This window comes from Bison bison, unplaced genomic scaffold, assembly GCF_000754665.1.
Source record: "Bison bison bison isolate TAMUID 2011002044 unplaced genomic scaffold, Bison_UMD1.0 scf7180017864345, whole genome shotgun sequence".
NCBI classification, from domain to species: Eukaryota; Metazoa; Chordata; class Mammalia; order Artiodactyla; family Bovidae; genus Bison; species Bison bison.
In genome coordinates this window covers 3220364-3239146 of record NW_011494917.1, presented here as the reverse complement: position 1 = coordinate 3239146, position 18783 = coordinate 3220364, and the positions used below count along the sequence as shown (strand labels likewise).

General features: G+C 39.5%; 1 protein-coding gene across 1 annotated transcript in view; it reads left to right on the top strand.

Annotated features, from left to right (window-relative positions):
* The window catches only part of NUFIP1 (nuclear fragile X mental retardation protein interacting protein 1), a 39305-nt gene extending 22973 nt beyond the window's left edge, over positions 1-16332 (top strand). Inside the window, exons 8-11 of the mRNA XM_010854616.1 lie at positions 3847-4040; positions 10696-10812; positions 13888-14120; positions 15447-16332. Of these exons, the coding sequence (XP_010852918.1) occupies positions 3847-4040; positions 10696-10812; positions 13888-14120; positions 15447-15563 (661 nt within the window). The 3' untranslated portion in view covers positions 15564-16332. The remainder of the gene's footprint in view (positions 1-3846; positions 4041-10695; positions 10813-13887; positions 14121-15446) is intronic.
* The last annotated feature ends 2451 nt before the right edge of the window (positions 16333-18783 follow it).

Here is an 18783-nt window from a genome sequence, read left to right as displayed (position 1 = left end):
TCAACTTCAGCTTCTTCAGTGTTACTGGTTGGGGCATAGACTTGGATTACTGTGATATTGAATGGTTTGCTTTGGAAACGAACAGAGATCATTCTTTCGTTTTTGAGATTGCATCCAAGTACTGCATTTTGGACTCCTGTTGACCATGATGGCTACTCCATTTCTTTTAAGGGATTCCTGCCCGCAGTAGTAGATATAATGATCATCTGAGTTAAATTCACCCATTGCAGTCCATTTTAGTTCGCTGATTCCTAGAATGTCAATGTTCACTCTTGCCATCTCCTGTTTGACCACTTCCAATTTGCCTTGCTTCATGGACCTAACATTCCAGGTTCTTTGGAAGGAATGATGCTAAAGCTGAAACTTCAGTACTTTGGCCACCTCATGCGAAGAGTTGACTCATTGGAAAAGACTCTGATGCTGGGAGGGATTGGGGGCAGGATGAGAAGGGGACGACAGAGGATGAGATGGCTGGATGGCATCACTGACTCGATGGACGTGAGTCTGAGTGAACTCCGGGAGTTGGTGATGGACAGGGAGGCCTGGTGTGCTGCGATTCATGGGGTCGCAAAGAGCTGGACACGACTGAGCGACTGATCTGATCTGATCCGATGCATAGTATAGTATGAGTATAATAATACCCTATACTCATGTGGTTTTCAGAATGATTTATATTAACAGGTCTTTTCTATCTTTGTACCCTAGCTGAGCAGTTCTCCTTCCCAGAGGCAACCCATTTTATCTTTCTAGAGATATCTCATTTGTATACAGCACATAGATAATAGTCTTTTTTATTCTTTTCCTTTTTCGATATGGTCCTCCATCTTGCTTTTTTTAGCCAAATGATAAATAGTCCTGTATTAATATATAAACAAGACTCCTCATTCTCTGAGGGTGTGTAGGAAGTGTAGGAATATCCCCACAAGGTCGTCTTTTTTTTTCCCTTTAAACCAGTTCTCTATTGACAGACATTCGTTTTCAATCTTTTACTAATAAAAAGTTGCCCTTATTGCTCTGTACATATATTTTACACGTGCAGATATTTCTGAGGGTGGGTTCCTAGAGGTGGATTTGCTGAGTCAAAGACATGTATTCATAATATTGATAGCTAACTGCCAAATATCTGTCATAGAAGCTATCCTAGTTTACTCTCTCAGTAGCAGTGTATGAGACGTCCCGTTTCCCCAGTACCTCACCTTCATAGAACTTTTCACATTTTGTTTTGTATTGTGTACAACTCGATGAATTTCTCCATGCATACATACCTACATACCCGTGTAACTTCCACATAGATTAATAATGTATAGAATATATTTACCTCACAGAGCTTTTCTCTCTTAGGCCTTCCCACCTAGTTTTATGCCTCCTCACAAAGGTAACCTCTTTTGATTTCTGTCATCATAGATTTATTTTACCTGTTCTTGGAAACTTGTATGAAAGTGAAAGTGGAATTCGCTCAGTTGTGTCCAACTCTTTGCGACCCCCTTGGAATTCTCCAGGCCAGAATACTAGAGTGGGTAACCTTTCTTCTTCAGGGGATCTTCCCAACCCAGAGATTGAACCCAGGCCTCCCGCACTGCAGGAGGATTCTTTAGCAGTTGAGCCACAGGGAAGTGGAACCCTGTAGTATATCTTCTTTGGTGTAGTTTCTATGGCTGAACGTTATTTTGTGCTATTCATCCATATTGTTGTATACAGCTGTAAATCCATTCTTAATCCATTCTGCTGTATAGAACTCAGTTGTGAGAATATATCTGGGTTGGCCAAAAAGTTAATTCTGGTTTTCCTATAAGATGGTACGGAAAAAAAATGGAACAAACTTTTGGCCATGCCAATATATTCATTCTGCTATTGGACACTTGGGTGGTTTCCACTTTGGGCTGTTATGAGTAAAGCTGCTATGAACATTCTTTTAAGTGTCTTTTGTGGACATAAGTACTTGCTTACTGTGTGTTTAGTTATGATAGACACAAGCAGTTTTCTGAAATGGTTGTCCTGATTTATATGCCTACTGACTCTGCATCTAATTTCTCTGTGTCCTGTTCAATATGGGGTGTTGTTACACGTTATATCTTTTCCTCATGTCATGCCATTTCCCTCATGACTAATGATGTTGGGCATCTTTTTATATGCTTATGGGTCATTTTGATAATTCTCTTGTGAAGTGCCAGTTCAAGTCTTTGACTGTTTTTTAATAGAGTTGCTTTTCTTGATTTGTAGGCGTTACTTAGATACAAGTCATTTTTTATATAGAGTGTAGGTGGTGCAGATACAGTCTTGCAACTTGTGGTTTGCCTTTTTGCTCTTAATAGGTGTCTTGTTTTTTGTTTTTTCCTCTCATATGTTAGTCTCAATAACACACGTATCTGGGGTCAGTTGGGGGATATCTGCTGATCTTGACAGAGTAACAGCCAGGGTTTGGTTAGCTGATAGCTAGAGTGCCTGTGTAGTTAACCATTTCTCGTAGCCTTCGTTCTTGAGTGTAGATCATCTTTCTATCTGATACTATTTTTCTTTTGCCTCAAAGACTTCCTTTAACATTTCTTATAGTGAGGGCGTGCTGAAGATGACTTCTTTCAGCTTTATGTGTCTGAAGAGATCTTTATTTTACCTTCTTATTTGAAAGATAATTTTGCTAGATATGCGGTTCAAGGTTAATGGTGTTTTTGATATTTGCAGTACTTTAAAGATGTTGCCCCACTGTTTTCTTAGTGGCGTGGTTTCCAAGAGAAATCTGCTGTTACCATTACTTTGTTCATCTGTGTAAATACCTTTTATCTCTGGTTGCTTTTAAGATTTTCTTTTTATCACTACCTTTAAGTTTATTATTCTATGCCTTAGTATTATTTTCTTACCTTGTATTATTGTCCATTGAGAGTATATGTAGTGAACCTTTTCTCAAAAGATCTTTTTTCTTTTTCCTGTGCATAGTTTACATAAGCATGTGCTCACATAATTATTTGTTTTCCTCTTAAGTGTAGTAATTAAGGTGGTTTGAGAGGGCACTTGATTTGAGCTAGCTGTGAAATTGTGCTTGGTCTATGATCTTTTAAGTTTATCCCCCTGTAACATGAAGAGAATAATACTTGAGTTGGCCAAAATGTTTGTTTGGGTTTTTCCGTAAGATGTTATGGGAAAACCAGAACCTTTTTGCCACCCCAATACCTGTCTAATCTATTTCAAGGAGTTATCATGAAGCTCAAACAAGAAACAAGGTAGCATGTTTATAAAATTGTCAGAAACTTCAAGGCTCCTTAAAATTAAGTAGATAAGAGTTTACACACTTTGTAAAGTCTGAGGAATATTTTGTGCGCTAAGTCACTTCAGTCTTCCCAGCTCTTTGCAACCCTGTGGACTATAGGCTGCCGGGCTCCTCTGTCCATGGGATTCTCCAGACAAGAATACTGGAGTGGGTTGCCATGCCCTCCTCCAGGGGACCTTCCCGACCCAGGGCTGGAACCCACACCCGCACTGGCAGGCAGGTTCTTTACCGCTAGGGCCACCTGGGAAGCCCCGAGGAACATTTTATCTTATGTATAATAGGAATGAAAGAACGCTGCCAGTTAAACTCACTTGCTGTTGATTGTACAGCAGAGCCCAATTTAGAGGGATTAAATTATGGGAAGGAAACGTGCAATTTGGAATTGATAAAGTATGATGTATTGTGTATGCTCAGTTAACGCTCTGCCTTTGGAAGCCATTGAGTGTATTTTTTTCTGATCTCTTTAGTGCGTGACAAGTGATTGATTTGACAGCTAAGTTTCTTTTGTATTCAGTAATCTTTTTCAAATTTTTCTTGAAAGGTCAGTGCCTTTTATATTAAGAATTTCATTTTTCTTATTGCAGCAAGATGAAGGGGATGACCAGACATTCGCAGATGGCAAAAATCCAAAGTCCTGGCAAACATCACAAATGGAAAAATGGCCATGCTGAGCAGAGAACAGCTGCTGCGTCAGGGCATCACTTGGGTGATTTGAAGCCTGAAAGTCCACTTGAGGCAAATTCAGACCCCCTGGGTGTTTTGGTAAACACTGATTCTGGTAAGCTAAATAGGAAAACACCGTGTTTTTAAGAGTATAGACAATGATGCAGAAGTTGATTCTTCACATCCTTGTGTATGGAAAGTTTAATGGCAAAAATGTAAAAAAGTAGAATGATGCTTTTGTTCCTAATAGGAGTGTCTTATTTAAAGCCTCACTTTAAGAAACTTTTTATGAATCTTGGAAATGAATGCATGAAGCAGGCAGAATGTGGGAGAAAGATTATATTTATTGGGTAATTTGCATAGTATCATCTTGGAAATATCTTAAGACTGTTTTGAATGTATTGATGCTGTGAATTCAAATTTACACCATTAGATGAATTTTCCCACCTAGAAAGCAGTAATTCCATGGGAAGCCAGTATTTATGCTGCTCAGCATGAACTTGGTCTCTTTGGGTAAATAACATTAATTCAGTATATTAAATAATACTGTTCTTCCTCACAGCATAGAATATATTTATATGTTTATTATTTATTCTTGAGTTCCCTCTAGAATTTAGGAGATATGTTTACTCTTGCTTACAAGTTGAAAAATTAAAGGACAGAAATGTTGCTGTCACAGAAAGATATCATTTAGCCTCTAAGGCTTCATTTCTCTTCTGAAAAATGAAAACATCAGTGTAAATATTTTACCATCTTTCCTTCTAGTAACAAGGAGTGAGGCTTTATCTAGTTGCTAGTGCTTCTTCTTCTGCAAAAGCGTGTTACCAGTGAGTGGACTGATGAGTGATTGTGGTAGGTTTGCCAGCAGGCCCTGCTCAGCTTGGGGGAAGGTGGCTTCTGCGATAATCACACAGCAGATTATTGAACGTAAATGATGGGAAGAAATGGGCGGGGACGTGGCAACTGCTTCACTGACTAAATCAGGATGGAAAAAGATCTTGGCATAAAGAGATGTTGGGCTAAGAATGACAAGATAAAATTCAGTAGGAATAGTAATAATAAATGTTTTAACACCAACTAAGGAGAAGGCAGTGGCACCCCACTCCAGTACTCTTGCCTGGCAAATCCCATGGACAGAGGAGCCTCGTAGGCTGCAGTCCATGGGGTCACTAAGAGTCGGACACGACTGAAGCGACTTAGCAGCAGCAGCAGCACTTAAGTAAGGTACTTAACTGTGCTCTAAGTGCTTTGTGTATAGTAGCTCTTTGCTTCATAACGACCTTTCACGTACATGCAGTTGCTGCTTCCGTTTTTGAACCGAGGCACTTAGAGTCGTGTACCTTCGTCACGCCGCTAGTTTGTGACAGAGTCAGCGTTAGGAGTCTTATTCCTGGTACACGGCACTACCTCCAAATGTGAAGTCTGAATCTGGCCCCAAAAAGCAAATCCGTGTTGTATGGGTCTAGGAGAGTTGAGATGTGAAAGAGAGTTTTAAAAAAGCATCTTCTTATCCTTGCTGATAGCGAGGAAAAGGCAGAAGGCATTTGGGGCCAGGGCTCAGTTTACTCTTGGGTACTGATTTTTTTTTTCCTTCAAAAAGTGTTGGAGAGTGCCCACATACTTATTCAAGCTTACAGCTTGTGACCTTGATGATGAAATAACAATCTGTGCCTAAATAGAAACTTCCATGTCATTAAAATGCTTGAAACACAAATATGAAGATTACTGTTATAAACATTAACTAACTTGAAAATTACATAATTCTTTGCTTTATGCAACTTTCTAAATGAACATTTGAAGAGTTCTGTAATGTTGAATAGTCTTTGCCTTCGTATTGTTAGCTCTGGTTGGGCAATTCTATTTTCCCATTTTGTAAAAGAAGTGTTTCAGTGTGTGCTAGTCTGGCGAAGCACTAACGGAAAGATGACCGTTTTACACGTGCCTGTATTTAAGCCTGTATCTAGATCTTCGAGAGACACTTTAGACCTGAGAGACAGTAGTTAAATGCCTTTCCTCCTAATAATAGAAAGCATTCAGTCAGGTTCCTAGGAGCAGTTGAGTGAGAGATATCAAGTCATTTTGTTGTGGCTTAATGGTGAAACCCTTACTTTTGTGAAGGTCAGAGAGGAACATGTAAGGCATGAATACAAAAATCCTAAGAGTAAGCTATAAACTTGTGATGTTCCTTGAGGAAATCAGAATACCAACAATCAAATTATGGTTGCTGGATTTTATAGGAAAGGTTCCATTAAACTCCTGTTATCCTTTACTTGGGATTTCTTCTGGACTTTTACGCTTTACAAATCTAAGTTTCCGAGCACTGGTCTTTCAACTGTCCACTCCCAAGTATAGCTCCAGGGAACCACGTGTGCCCTTGTTTCACATACCCTAAGTGTTCTCAGTGTCTCAACTCTCCAGTTATCAGTTTTCCCTTGTTTAGAGAAGCTTCGTTTCACATGAGCCAGAGTCACATGTGGTGTGTCCCCAGAACATAACTGAAGGTAATGAAATGGGAAAAGAGCTGTTCATTTGTGTGAGCTCCTAGCTCTTGCCCTTAGGGAAGGCAGTTAGCAATAGTGAGCTGTAGGGCACTCCTAGTGCTGAGTACACCAGCCACCCAGGCTGTGGTTTTAACATCTGTCTAAAATTCTTTGCTATTCCTTATTCCAAGAGATAGAGCCTCATTTCCTTCCCCTTGAATGTGGGCTGGACTTAGTGACCTGTTTCTAGAAATAGAGTGAGAAAGGAGAAGAATAGTAACTTTATGGTGGGGACCCCCAAGTGGTCACGGCTGACGTCACCAGTAATGAGTCGGGTTGATGTGTACCCCCTGATACATGACGAGAAGGACACTACCTAGAATCCATAACCTCGGTCTAATCATCAGAAAACATCAGACCCACCTATGGGATATTCTGCAGTAATTGACCAGTAGTCTTTAAAAACAGTCAAGTTCGTGAAAGGCAAGGAAATACTGAAGAATTGTCACAGATTGGAAGAGGACACAGATCAAGGAGTCCGGAGACTGAACGTGATGTGCTATGGTGGATTGACTCCTAGAACAGAAAAAGGACAGTAGTGGAAAAACGGGTGAAATTACAGCACAGTCTGTGGTTCAGGTGGTAGTACTATCCCAGCGTTCGTTTGTTAGCTGTGGTAGATGCACTGTGGCTATGTAAGATATTAATATTAGGGGAAGCAAGGGTTTATGGAAAATCTTGGCACTAGCTTTGCAATGCCTGTGTAAATCTAAAATGGATTTAAAATACAAAGTCTAGAGAAAAAGGAAGGCAGGAAGAAGGGTTGATATGTAGGCCAATTAAAGCTGTGCAGTCCACTTCTTGAATTGGGGGGAAATACTTGCCTCCAGGTTTCATTTTCCTGTGTTTTCTTTATAATTCATTTTCTGATTATAAAAATGATGCAAAAAATGGGGGAAAAAAAGGAAAAGCATAAGATAAAAAGCAATATACTTCCTTAACTTATGGAGACAGCCACTGCTCACATTTTATATCCCTCAGTATTTTTCTTAGATACATATATGTGATTTTTTTAAGAAAAATAGAATCATTTTATTGAAAAAAAGAAATAGTCTCTGAATGCAGATGAAGCCAGGTTTCTGTTTTGGCCCCACCTTGGCACAGTTCTGTCGTTCTGTTCTAGTTACCCGTTTTGAACTTGTCCTTATTTAACTCATTCATGCAACAGTTTGTTCTCCAAATATTTGTTGAGCATTTATGTACTGTTCTAGGCTTGGGGGATATAGTATACTGAACAAAGCCAAACCCCTTCTCTCCGGTACCTTACGTTCCTTTTGGGGAAGCTACAGTAAATAAATATGGGTTGATATCCTTCATGAGGACGAGTAACGCCAGGGGAAAGGACTGAGAATGGCAGCTGGAGAAAGGAGTGTGCTATTTAGTATAATTAGCGAAGGCATCTCTGATAAGGGGATACTAAGAATTCTGAGTGAAATTAGGAGCTGAGACTTGAGAGTTTTCCAAGCAGAGAAAGCAACAATTGCAAACACCCCATGGGGAGAGCATGCTTTGTGTACTTGGGGAACAACAGGGTTGGAGTGGAGTAAGGCAGGAAGAAGGTGGTGAAGGATCAGCTCAAATAGGGTCTTGTCTAAGTCAGGAAAGGACTTGGGACTTTACTCTGAGGTTGAGCAGAGAGGTGATGTGATGTGTTAAAGTGGCGAATGGACTGCAGAGGTGGGCAGATCATATCAGGCTGTTCTTTTAGTAGGATGCTAGAACTGTCTGGGTAAGAAATGTTGACTTGGATTGCAGTTGTAGGAGTGAAGTAATCTGTGTGATTCTGGATATATGTTCAAAACAGAGCTGACAGTATTTGTTGCTGGATTGGATATGGTATGTGAGAAAGTGAAGAGTCAGGGTGATTGCTAGGTTTTGCTGTAACCATTGAAAAGAGCTGGCATTTACTGAGATGGAGGCCAACTGGTAGGCATGTTTGGAGGAGAAATCAAGTGTTTTTTGTTTTGTTTTGGGGCATGCTAACCTTTGAGATGCCTGTTTGATATCTAAGTAGAGATGTTGAACAGTTAGTTTATTCTGGGCTTTAGGGGAAAACTGAAGGTATACAGTTGTGATTTATTGGCCTCCAAATAGTACTTTAAGATTTGAGATAAAGTGAAATCATAAGAGGAGAAAGAGGCACAGAGGGAAAGCTTGCTGAGGATTGGACCCAGGGACAACTCAAGAATTTTGAAGTTGGTCAATGAAGAGAATTTAGTAGGGAGACTAAATTCTGGGAAAGGAGAGCCAAGTGAAAGGGTTCTGGAAGTCACATGAAGGTCTCCCGTTGACCTTGAACAATTTCAGGGGTTAGGAGCGCCAGCCCCCCACGTGCTTGAAAACTCGGGTCTAACCTGTAGTTTGCCTTTCGTGTAATGTGGTTCTTCTGCATCCACAGCCCTGAATCCATGGATTCAGCTAATTGCAGGTTGGTTTCAGTAGTATTTCGTATTGAAAAATAGCTGTGTGTAAGTGGACCTGTGAGCTTCAAGCCTGCGTTGTTCAAGGGTCGGTCGCACTGTCAGATGTTGTCACTAGGTTAAGTAAGATGAACACCAGCAACTGACCTTTAGACGTGGCAACACAGAAGAATCCGGTGACCTTGGAAGAAAAAGTTCACTGGTGTGGTGGGCCTGAAAGACAGATTGAAGTAGATTCTAGAGGGTCAGATAGCTGTAGGAAATTTCAGGCCCAAGCAACTTCCCTGGTGAATTATATAAATAGTTGGGGTTTTGCTGTGAAAGGGAACAGAGAAATGGGCTGTAGCTGAAAGACATTTCTTGGCATTATTCTTGACCGTAGAGAGAGCTTGGTAGGATGACTTAATTTTCGGAAGACTTTATGTATCTGTAGGAGATATTCTAGCCCAGTAGTTAATACTTGGGATTTAGAGTCAGGTAGCCAGGATTTAAATTTGACCTGGCTGTTGTATTGTTCTGTTACCTGAGGGATCATCCAGTTCAGATTCTCTTGAATTTTGGTATTACCACCTGTAATTAATAATGAAGGTGACACTTCAAAAGCGTGAAATGAGCTCATGCTTTTAAAGAGCATTGTTTAGTCATCTGTATTGTACTTTCTGGTGCGTCTGCATTTTGGCATATCATCATTTAAACAATGAGATGAACAGTCTCCACACTAATATTGTTGCAGATTCTGTTTTATCCACTAGACATTTATAAATAAAACTGCATATTTTCAATTCCCCTTTATTAATTCAGGAGAAAAGATAAGAGGTTAGCTCAGAATTGACGAGGAGCAGTTTTTGGAGTGGGTGCTGGGCAGTGTGGATTGGTGGAGAGGGGCTCTCACTTCATCGACCGGAAGGTGGTCGTTCCGTGCTCACTTCCTTTTTCCTGCGGGGGTGCTTCGGTTTCCCTTGGACCGACTTGGTGAATGTTCAGTACTGTCTTGAAACATTTTCTATTGGTTGTGGGGTTGAGCTGGTTCATTACACAAGCAAGTTACTGTCTTCATTCTTCCGTCAGGCACTACTGACTTGTTCAGAATAAATGTAATACACTTTCAGAGGTGCCAAAAATAAACGCAATACGTGGTGTCCTGGGGCTACAACTAAACTTGCTGGGCTCTGATCAAACACTTCACCTTTGGCAGGCTCTTAGTACTCGCTAAATTCTCGTGCTTGGCTTGTTTACTTAAGTTCTTAGAAGTTCTCAACAATAAAAATTTAGGGCAGATTCAGTGAGGCGTTATGTTTATGCCTTTAACTGTAGAAAGGTTGAAATACTACTTGTACCCTCTAAACCAATCTTGAAAAGAGTGGCCATTTATATTTTATTTACTCCAAATCTAATTTTCAGAGTCTATGATCCTAGTCCAGTGATGTTAAAAATACATTTATGGCTTTCCTGGTACTGTAATAAAATGAATTAATATCATGAAATAAAATAATAACAAAGACTGTGTAATTCGTTTAGAGAAGACTCAAGTCCCATAACCAGTGAAGCATGGTAAGAGACTTGAGTTGCATATAGCTTCCATTTGCCCCTCTGTTTTCTCTTTGGGGCAGATAGCTTCTCTGACTGTGAAGATTTAAACCAAGGGGAAAATTTTCAAGTCTCCTGGGTTTCGTTTTCAGGAAGATTGAGGACATGATCAGAAAGTGCTTTCTTTTCACTAACATGAGGGGGTGGGGGGCTGTCAGCTTTCATTTTTATGCTGGTAGATATATTTGATGTACAGTTTCATTCTCAGTGCTTCCTGTTTCAGAGTCTGACAAAGAGGAGAAACCGCAGAGTGCTGTCATACCCAAGGAAGTGACCCCAGCGCTGTGCTCCCTGATGAGCAGCTACGGCGGCCTCTCGGGGTCAGAGAGTGAGCCGGAAGGTGAGCCTGGCTCCGGGTGGTAACAGTGGGTGTGGATCGCTCCACTGTTGCCTCTGATGTACACTGTGCATCAGTAGCATCCTTTCACCTGTATGTATCTGAGGACGAGATGTGTCATGCACATTCTTAAGTTGAGCCTCAAATTCCTTTCTCATTTGATTCCGAAGTTAACATGGGATGAAGGGATGTGGGAGAGATGGAGAACTGTGTTGCTCCTCTAGGAAAAAGGGGCAAAAATAACATAATGAAAGAAGAGGAAGGGGAAGAGATATCCACTAGTGAAATCAGAGAAAATTCTAAAAGATAAAGCAAAGGAAGTTAATACTCCTTCCCACTCTCAAGAACCCTTGTCTTAACACGTTTCGCACCTTTTGAAGCTGGAGAGGGGTCCTTTATGACAAAGAGGATGGTAAAATTCCTTACCTGTATATGGGGCATCGCTCCTTATAGAGCACATTTACCTAAGCTGTCTCATTCGGAGAACACAGGAATCGTATGTGCTTGTGTTGCATTAGCCTGTGTATTTTAAAGGTTGGGAGACATGGAATCCTTTTGATAGTGTTTCTGAGAAGTTAATGTTATTCAGGATACATGTTTTAACCTTAAAAGGTGGTGACAAACTCCCCCTCCCCCCAAAAAAAGCAATGGTGATAAACCAACTCAACGTCTGGCATCTCTTCTAGGGCCTCCTAACAGGGCTACGAGTAGGCTTGGCAGTATGGGCAACTCGAGCCAAGGTTCACACCAGTAACCCAGCGTTTGTTTAGTGAATAACCGTGTGTCCTGTCGCGCCTCTGACCCTGGCTCTGCATGGTTGTTACATCTGGGCTTCACCAGCCACGAGAGAATTCTGAGTGTGTGTCTCACATGCGTCATCACAGTAGGGGCTCTACTGAAGACAGGAATAGAGGGTCTTCAAAGTGAAAATGTAGGATGAAAGGGAGGTTTAAATGTAATGGGATGAAGGTGGCAGGACTTTTAATGTTGACTAAGCTGGAGAAAATCAATGTTTATGTAGTTGGAAAATGCTGAAGAAGAAAGAGTTGGGCTTTAATATGAAAGTTAAGGTTTAGATCTGGGTATCTATAACATACAGGTTTTTTTTTTCCTCTTTTTGAAAGGCCAAGCTTTACCATGTTAACTGGTTAAAGGCTGCTTGAATTTTGAAATATAATCTGCTTTGGGTTTATCAGAGGAGTCCTTTACAGATGGTTGCCTCTTCTTCTTTTTTTTTTTTTTTGAATTTTAAGAAAAATAGTATTTAGTTCCTTACTCTTGTTTCTAGTACACTGATATGAAGATGAAGTTATTCTTTAAACACATATTACGTTTCCTGCTTATCTTGTGTATTTATGACAGGTGATAGCAAAGAAAACTATTACCAGATTACTGAATCCCATAAAAACAAGCCATACAAATGCTTTCCTCTCTCATTCCTAAGATAAGATATTTAATAGTTTTATACTCATGTCTTCATTTTGAGACTGCCACTTTGAGGAGGCGGAGAGGAAACTGGAAGGGATCAAGTTTTCAGCCCTTGATTTTATAGACACTGAAGCTTCAAGAGGACACACTGGCAAAACTAGTATGTGGCAAAGCTGACGTAAAGCTTAGGTCTAAAGGAGCCAACTGTATTGCCTTCCGTTACATCTTTCTTTGTGTGGCAATAGGTGGTGCATAGCTATTCTTTTGACTTTGTATGAATTCAGTTTGACTGATTGTCTAAAATGTCTTGCCTTCAGGAAAAAGTCCTTGCTTCACATTCCTAAGCCTTAGGAATTATTTTATGTAATTTGAATTTGCTTTTATTAAGCCATCCAGGTCACTCGCAGATTTCTAGCTTGCAGTGTTACTGGGCTATAGATTGGGATAGGATATTGACACAGCAGGACTTTGCAATAAGTGAAACAAGGGAATAAAGTGAGCCTTCTCTGAACCATGAAATAGCATCTCTGTTGTTTTTGTTTTAGTCTCTAAGTCATGTCCTACTTTTGTGACCCCATGGACTATAGCCTGCTGGGCTTCTCTCTCCATAGGATCTCACAGGCAAGAAAATTGGAGTGGGTTGCTATTTGCTACTCAAGGGGATCCTCCTGACCCAGGGATTGAACCCACGTCTCCTGGAGCTCCTGCATTTCAGGTGGATTCTTTACAGCTGACCCACTGAGGAAGCCTGTGGTTATCAACCATTAGTATGGTTATTAACCGTGTACTATTTTCAGTATGATGTCTCAGGGAATAGGGAGGCCTGAGGAGGAGGAGAGAGAGAGGAGCATGGCAGGTAGGGAGAGCAGGCAGAACATAACATTGATAAGTTGACTATCTTATATGGACATGGTTCATGGTGACCCCAAACAGTTATAATAGTAGTATCAAAGATCAGAGATTACATATGTCCATAACATATAATAACAGTGAAAGTTTGAGACATTGAGCAAAAATCATCAGAATATGATGCAGAGACACGAACAAACAGTGTTGGAGAAATGGTGCTAACAGACTTGGTCAGTGTTGCCACAGACCTTCAATTTGTACAAAATGCTTTGTCTCTGAAGACCATTAAATCAAAGCACAGTAAAACGAGGTGTTCCTGTAATTTAAGAATTTTACAGCAGTATGCTTAGGTTTTCCTCTTCCCTCCCTTTGTGCTGTGCTCTCAGGTTTTAGTTCTGCAGATGCTGATAAGCCCCACAGACATTGTTGTTATGCATTTTTGCTTTCAGTTGTCAATTATCTTTACAAAATTTTTTCAAATGAAAAAGGTCGTTTGTGTTTATCCACATATTGTCTGTCTCTGGCCCTCTTCACTCCTATGTGTAGATCCAAGTTTCCATCTGGTATTACTTCTTTCATAGGGATCATTTTCCATAGCTCTTCACAGTAATCTCCTCAGTTATTGGCAGTCATAGTTCCCAATTTGAAAAATTTTGTAATACACTGTACATGCTCAGTTTTAAGTAAGTAACTGTTATGGCTGGGGAAGATTATTGTGGGGGGTATTTTTATTGGTTATTTTTGGAAGTTTTACCTGTTTTTTAATTTGTTATTTTTGTGTTTATTTTTCATCACATGTAGAAGCTCCCATCAGGACTGAAGCAGACATTCTGGCAGAAGACCAGGTTCTTCATAGCAATACTCCTAAGAAACCAAGTCAAGATGTTAAAGCAACTGTTAAAAATTCCTCAGAAGCCAAGTGTGAGAGCCAAAAGAGAAGTTTTAAAAACACAAATCCTAAGAGGAAAAAGAATGATCTCAAGTATCGAACATTATTTGAACCAAGAACACACCATCCATATCTCCTGGAAATGGTAAGTGGTCTTTGTGTTCTCGTGTCCTGAGAATAGAGCTGCTGGGCTTGTGTGTGTGTGTGTGTGTGTGTGTGTGTGTCCATCCGTGTGTGTTTTAAGGTTACCAGAGACATATGCTCCTTGAAGAGTTACGTATGTATCTTAGTTCTGAAACTGCCTTTGGAATATAGCTGATACTCAGTAAATGTGGAATAATTACAGTTTTCAAAACTGCTTAAAATAAAGGAACCCAGGCTTAGGTAGTTGGTAAAGTGTATCGAAGTGTACTGACCTTTTTTCAAATTTTCATTGAAAGCACAACTAAATACAGTGCAGGCTAAAGGGAGAAAAAGGGTATTGTGTGTTTGTTTTGTGTTTTGTTGACTTTATTCTCAGTGTGATGTGCTCAAAAGCTTACAATTTTTCTTTAAATTATAAAGAAGTAGTGCCTCTTTTGATTCTGGGTAATGGACATTAAGCTGTTCAAAGATCTGAGCCTTTCATGTCTAAGAGTGATGGAGATACCCTGGAATCTCTAGTGGGGTTGTGAAACTGCCTGGTGACGCTCTGCGCAGAGTTGGGTTTCTGCCTGGTTAGGGAGGCGCCTGTGCTACAGCTCGAGGGCTCTGTGACTGCAGACCCGCATGGTGCATACAGGCACAGTTGCTTCTTAATAAAATCGATCTGAAATGTACTATTTCGTAAATTTTGGTGCTATGTAAAGGAAACTGCATTTTTAAAATGTTTTCCTTGTAAGTGGTATATTAAATCATCTGTTTACTGAAAGTTCCTCTGTGGGTGTTTCTGAACTACATTGACATCAGAAATAAGATGAGTAGTTACATTATTCTTTTTGGCAAATCACATGTGATTCCTTGGTTATGTATTCTAGATACCAGGGATTTTCAGTTTTCTTTCAATTACAGTAAGCACAAAAGTGGGAAGTCCTGAAAGACCAGGAATGTTGGGATTATTTACTGCTAGTTTCATTATTACTGTATTTACTATAGCTTCATACCAGTTTCTATACTGTTTATAGATTTGGGTTTGGGAGGATCCTGTTTAACACGGTTTTTAGATGTAAAGAATTGTAAGCTTCTAAACCTAGTTTTCCCATCACTTTCTTGATACTCCTGGAGAGGACCTTGGATACTAGTGTTTAAATCTTGATAGTTTTGGTTAAAAGGAGATATTCTTAATTGTTTTTTAGTGAAATAATCAGTAAATATAATACAAATCTTTATTATTCCGTGTTCTTCATATAGAGAAGGCACATAGAATATCTTAGATGGTGTTTCTTGTATGTATTTTATTTAAAAGCTAATCTTGTTCTTTATTATTTTTTAGCTGTTAGCTCCGGATATTCGACATGAAAGAAATGTGATTTTGCAGTGTGTTCGGTACATCATCAAAAAAGACTTTTTTGGACTTAATACTACTACTGTGAACACTAAAGATGAATAGGTACCCGGTGTTTCAGCACACACATCTGAAGCATGTAGGATAGTAACAACCTCAAGTTTGTGGGTGAAAAGTCTTCTTTTTTCAACTGGATTTAGTAATTAAATTGTAAGCCTCATGGGCTATTGTGTAGGATTTTCAAGTCTTTGACGCTATATAAATAAATAGCTAATTGATTTTTAAGACTGTCTGTATTGTTGGGATCATATGTAATATTTGCTGGCAGAATTCTACTTTGTATTTATTGCTGTTGTATAAGGAAGTCTACTCTTGGGCCAGATAAGAATTGAAGATGCTGGTTTACTGGTAAGGAAAAAAACTTAAAAATTTTTTAAATTAAGCTGAGGAGAACTGTAGGTTGAGGAGAGAAATACAGTCATTTTGTTTTTAATAAATGGGAGAGGAAAGTCATTCTTTAACCCCTGCAAAAGGAGGGTATTTTAAAATAAACCAGAGCGAATTAATACGATGAGAACATCTTGAAATTTAAATTTCTGCTGTTTATTTCAAAGGACATGTTGACATTCACCTATTGGCAGCTCAGGTATTGATCATTTGAAATATTACAGATATGGCTTCTGTTTATGTTCAGTTCAGTAGAAGTACTTCTTTTTGGTATGGTTCAGAATTGGACGTTTTAAAATTTTTTTCCTGTGAAAAAGTATGTAAAGTATAGTACTTGATGAGGTTCAGTTAATTTTTTACAGCATAAACAGTAATTTGTAAAATATCACATGAGTTTTAAAGAATTAAAATTTGCTTATAAAGGTAATAATTGAACCTTAAAATATGTTTTAAATAAATAACAGCTACCAAGGTTTTTTTATCTCCTGTAATGCCAGAGGTTCCAGTCTTTTATGTTCTAGTCGTTTGTGCTAGCTAGTGCTAGAGCTCTACTCTTTTTTTTAATGTATTTATTTTTAATTGAAGAATAATTCCTTCACAATATTGTGTTGGTTTCTGCCCTATTATCCACATGAGTTAGTCACAGGTACACATATGTCCCCTCTTTCCTAAGGCTCCCTCCCGCCTCCCACCCCGTCGCACCCCTCCAGGTTGTCCCAGAGCCCGGGTTTGAGTTCCCCGAGTCATACAACAGCAGATCCCCACTGGCTGGCTGTTTCGCACGTGGTCGCGTGTGTTTCCATGCTCCTCTCTCCGTCCGTCCCAGCCTCTCCCTCCTCTGCCACCTGGGTCCGTGTCTGTTCGCTGTGTCTGTGTCCAGTGCTGCCGTGCAAGCAGGTCCATCAGCACCACCTTTCTAGATTCCACATAGATGCATTGATCCATGATACCTGTGTTTCTCTTTATGGCTGATTTCTCTCTGTGTGATTGGCTCTGGGTTCATCCATCTCATCAGAACTGACTCAAATGCATTCCTTAGAGCTCCTCTCTTGACATTCAGCCAAAGGAGCTAGATTTTTAAAATTTAGTCTCTTGTAGTTGGAAAATTAATTTTATTTGACATCATGATTATTGAAATCCACGAATCTTGACTTCAAGAAGTAGGACAAGAGAGCTGATAGCAGACCTCTGCCCCTTTTGCTCCTCTACGTATATAAGATCCCATCCCGAATCCTGGAACATCTGGTACCTAACACTGTGACATCACAGACCTGAGATTAACAGTCATATTGACGTCAATGTTTCCCATTCTGGTAACAACCATACAGACCTTTTTATTCTATTTTACTCTCTTTCTCCAAAGAGCCCTGTATTTTGGAAAACTACCAACTAGTTCATTCATTAATTCAGTTCATATAATACTTTAATGGAGTAAAAGAAAAATGAATAAAACCTTGCATTATTCAAAGATGTTACTCTTAACCCAGTTCATCTCAACAGGACAGAGAAGTAACCAATATTACAAACTGATTTGATATTCAAATTTTGACTAGTCTGCAGTTTTATCTCAGGTTAGCATGTAATTTCCATAGGTTTCAAATATATAAATGAATTCACAGACTCCTAGTCTATTTTCGAAGAACCATCGTGTCTCCAGGGGCTTTGACAATCACTGCTCTAAGGTAAATTGTGCCACGTTTTATTTTCAGTCTTTCTTGTTTTCTAATAAATGTGGTAAAGACTGAAAATGCCCCACTGAGTACTGCCCTGGCTGTGTCCAACAGTGTTAAGCTGTGGTGACTGTTAAGCTGTGTTTATTTCTAGGGGGTAATTTCAGATTCAGTTCACTTTATATTTAACCCAGGAATTGCTTAAGTATGTTTACAATTCCCAAGCAGGTAGAGTGTAACCTGTATGGTTTCTGCTTTATGGAATGCATGGTCAATATTTGTAAATATTCTTGAGTTTTGAGGGGAGAAGGGTGCCTTGCCTGTTCTTTTTTGGATTTACCTTGTTAATTGTCAGACCTTCTACATTCTTGATGTCCATTTAATGAATTGATTTCAGAGATGTAAAAGCATTATGTGACTCTTGGTGAGTTGTGCTTTTTACAACTATGAGATATTCTTTTTTGTCCTTAATACTTTCTCCATTGGCTTCTATTTTCAAAACAGGTTTAGGGGAGTTCAATCTAAGAGTCTCTGGGAAATTTAATCCATTCATATTAATTGAAACAGTTGAAATGTTTGGACTGTTTCTGCCATTGTATTTTCTGAATATTGTGCCTGTTTTTATTTCACCATTTTATTGGCTTGATTGATTGTTGTTTTTTCTCCTAGTGCTTTGAAATTAATTCAACATATCGCTGTTTCTTTAGGGGTTACCTTTTTTCTCTATACTTATTAACCAGCAGCCATGTTTTGCACTCACCTCCTAATTAAGTCAGTTACCTTAGCATTCTTTCACTTCCCCACCTGGATCCTCTCCTCCTGGTGCAATCCTGTGAGTATTTTTAGATTCATCTCTCTTATCTTTGTGTGTATGTGTTTGTGTCTTGACATTATGTATCATTACTTAGAAAACTGTTAGTTCACTGTTTCCTTCTCACTGCCTTTCCCTTTATCCCAGGGTTAGTTGTTTTGGTTTATTGCAGCATATCATCAAATAATTAAATGCTGTATCCTCATTTCAATTAAAAAAAAAAAAAAAAACTAGTTTAGGGTATTGCTAAGTCGCTTCAGTCATGTCCAACTCTGTGTGATCCCATAGACGGCAGCCCACCAGGCTCCCCTGTCCCTGGGAGTCTCCAGGCAAGAACACTGGAGTGGGTTGCCATTTCCTTCTCCAATGCATGAAAGTGAAAAGTGAAAGTGAAGTC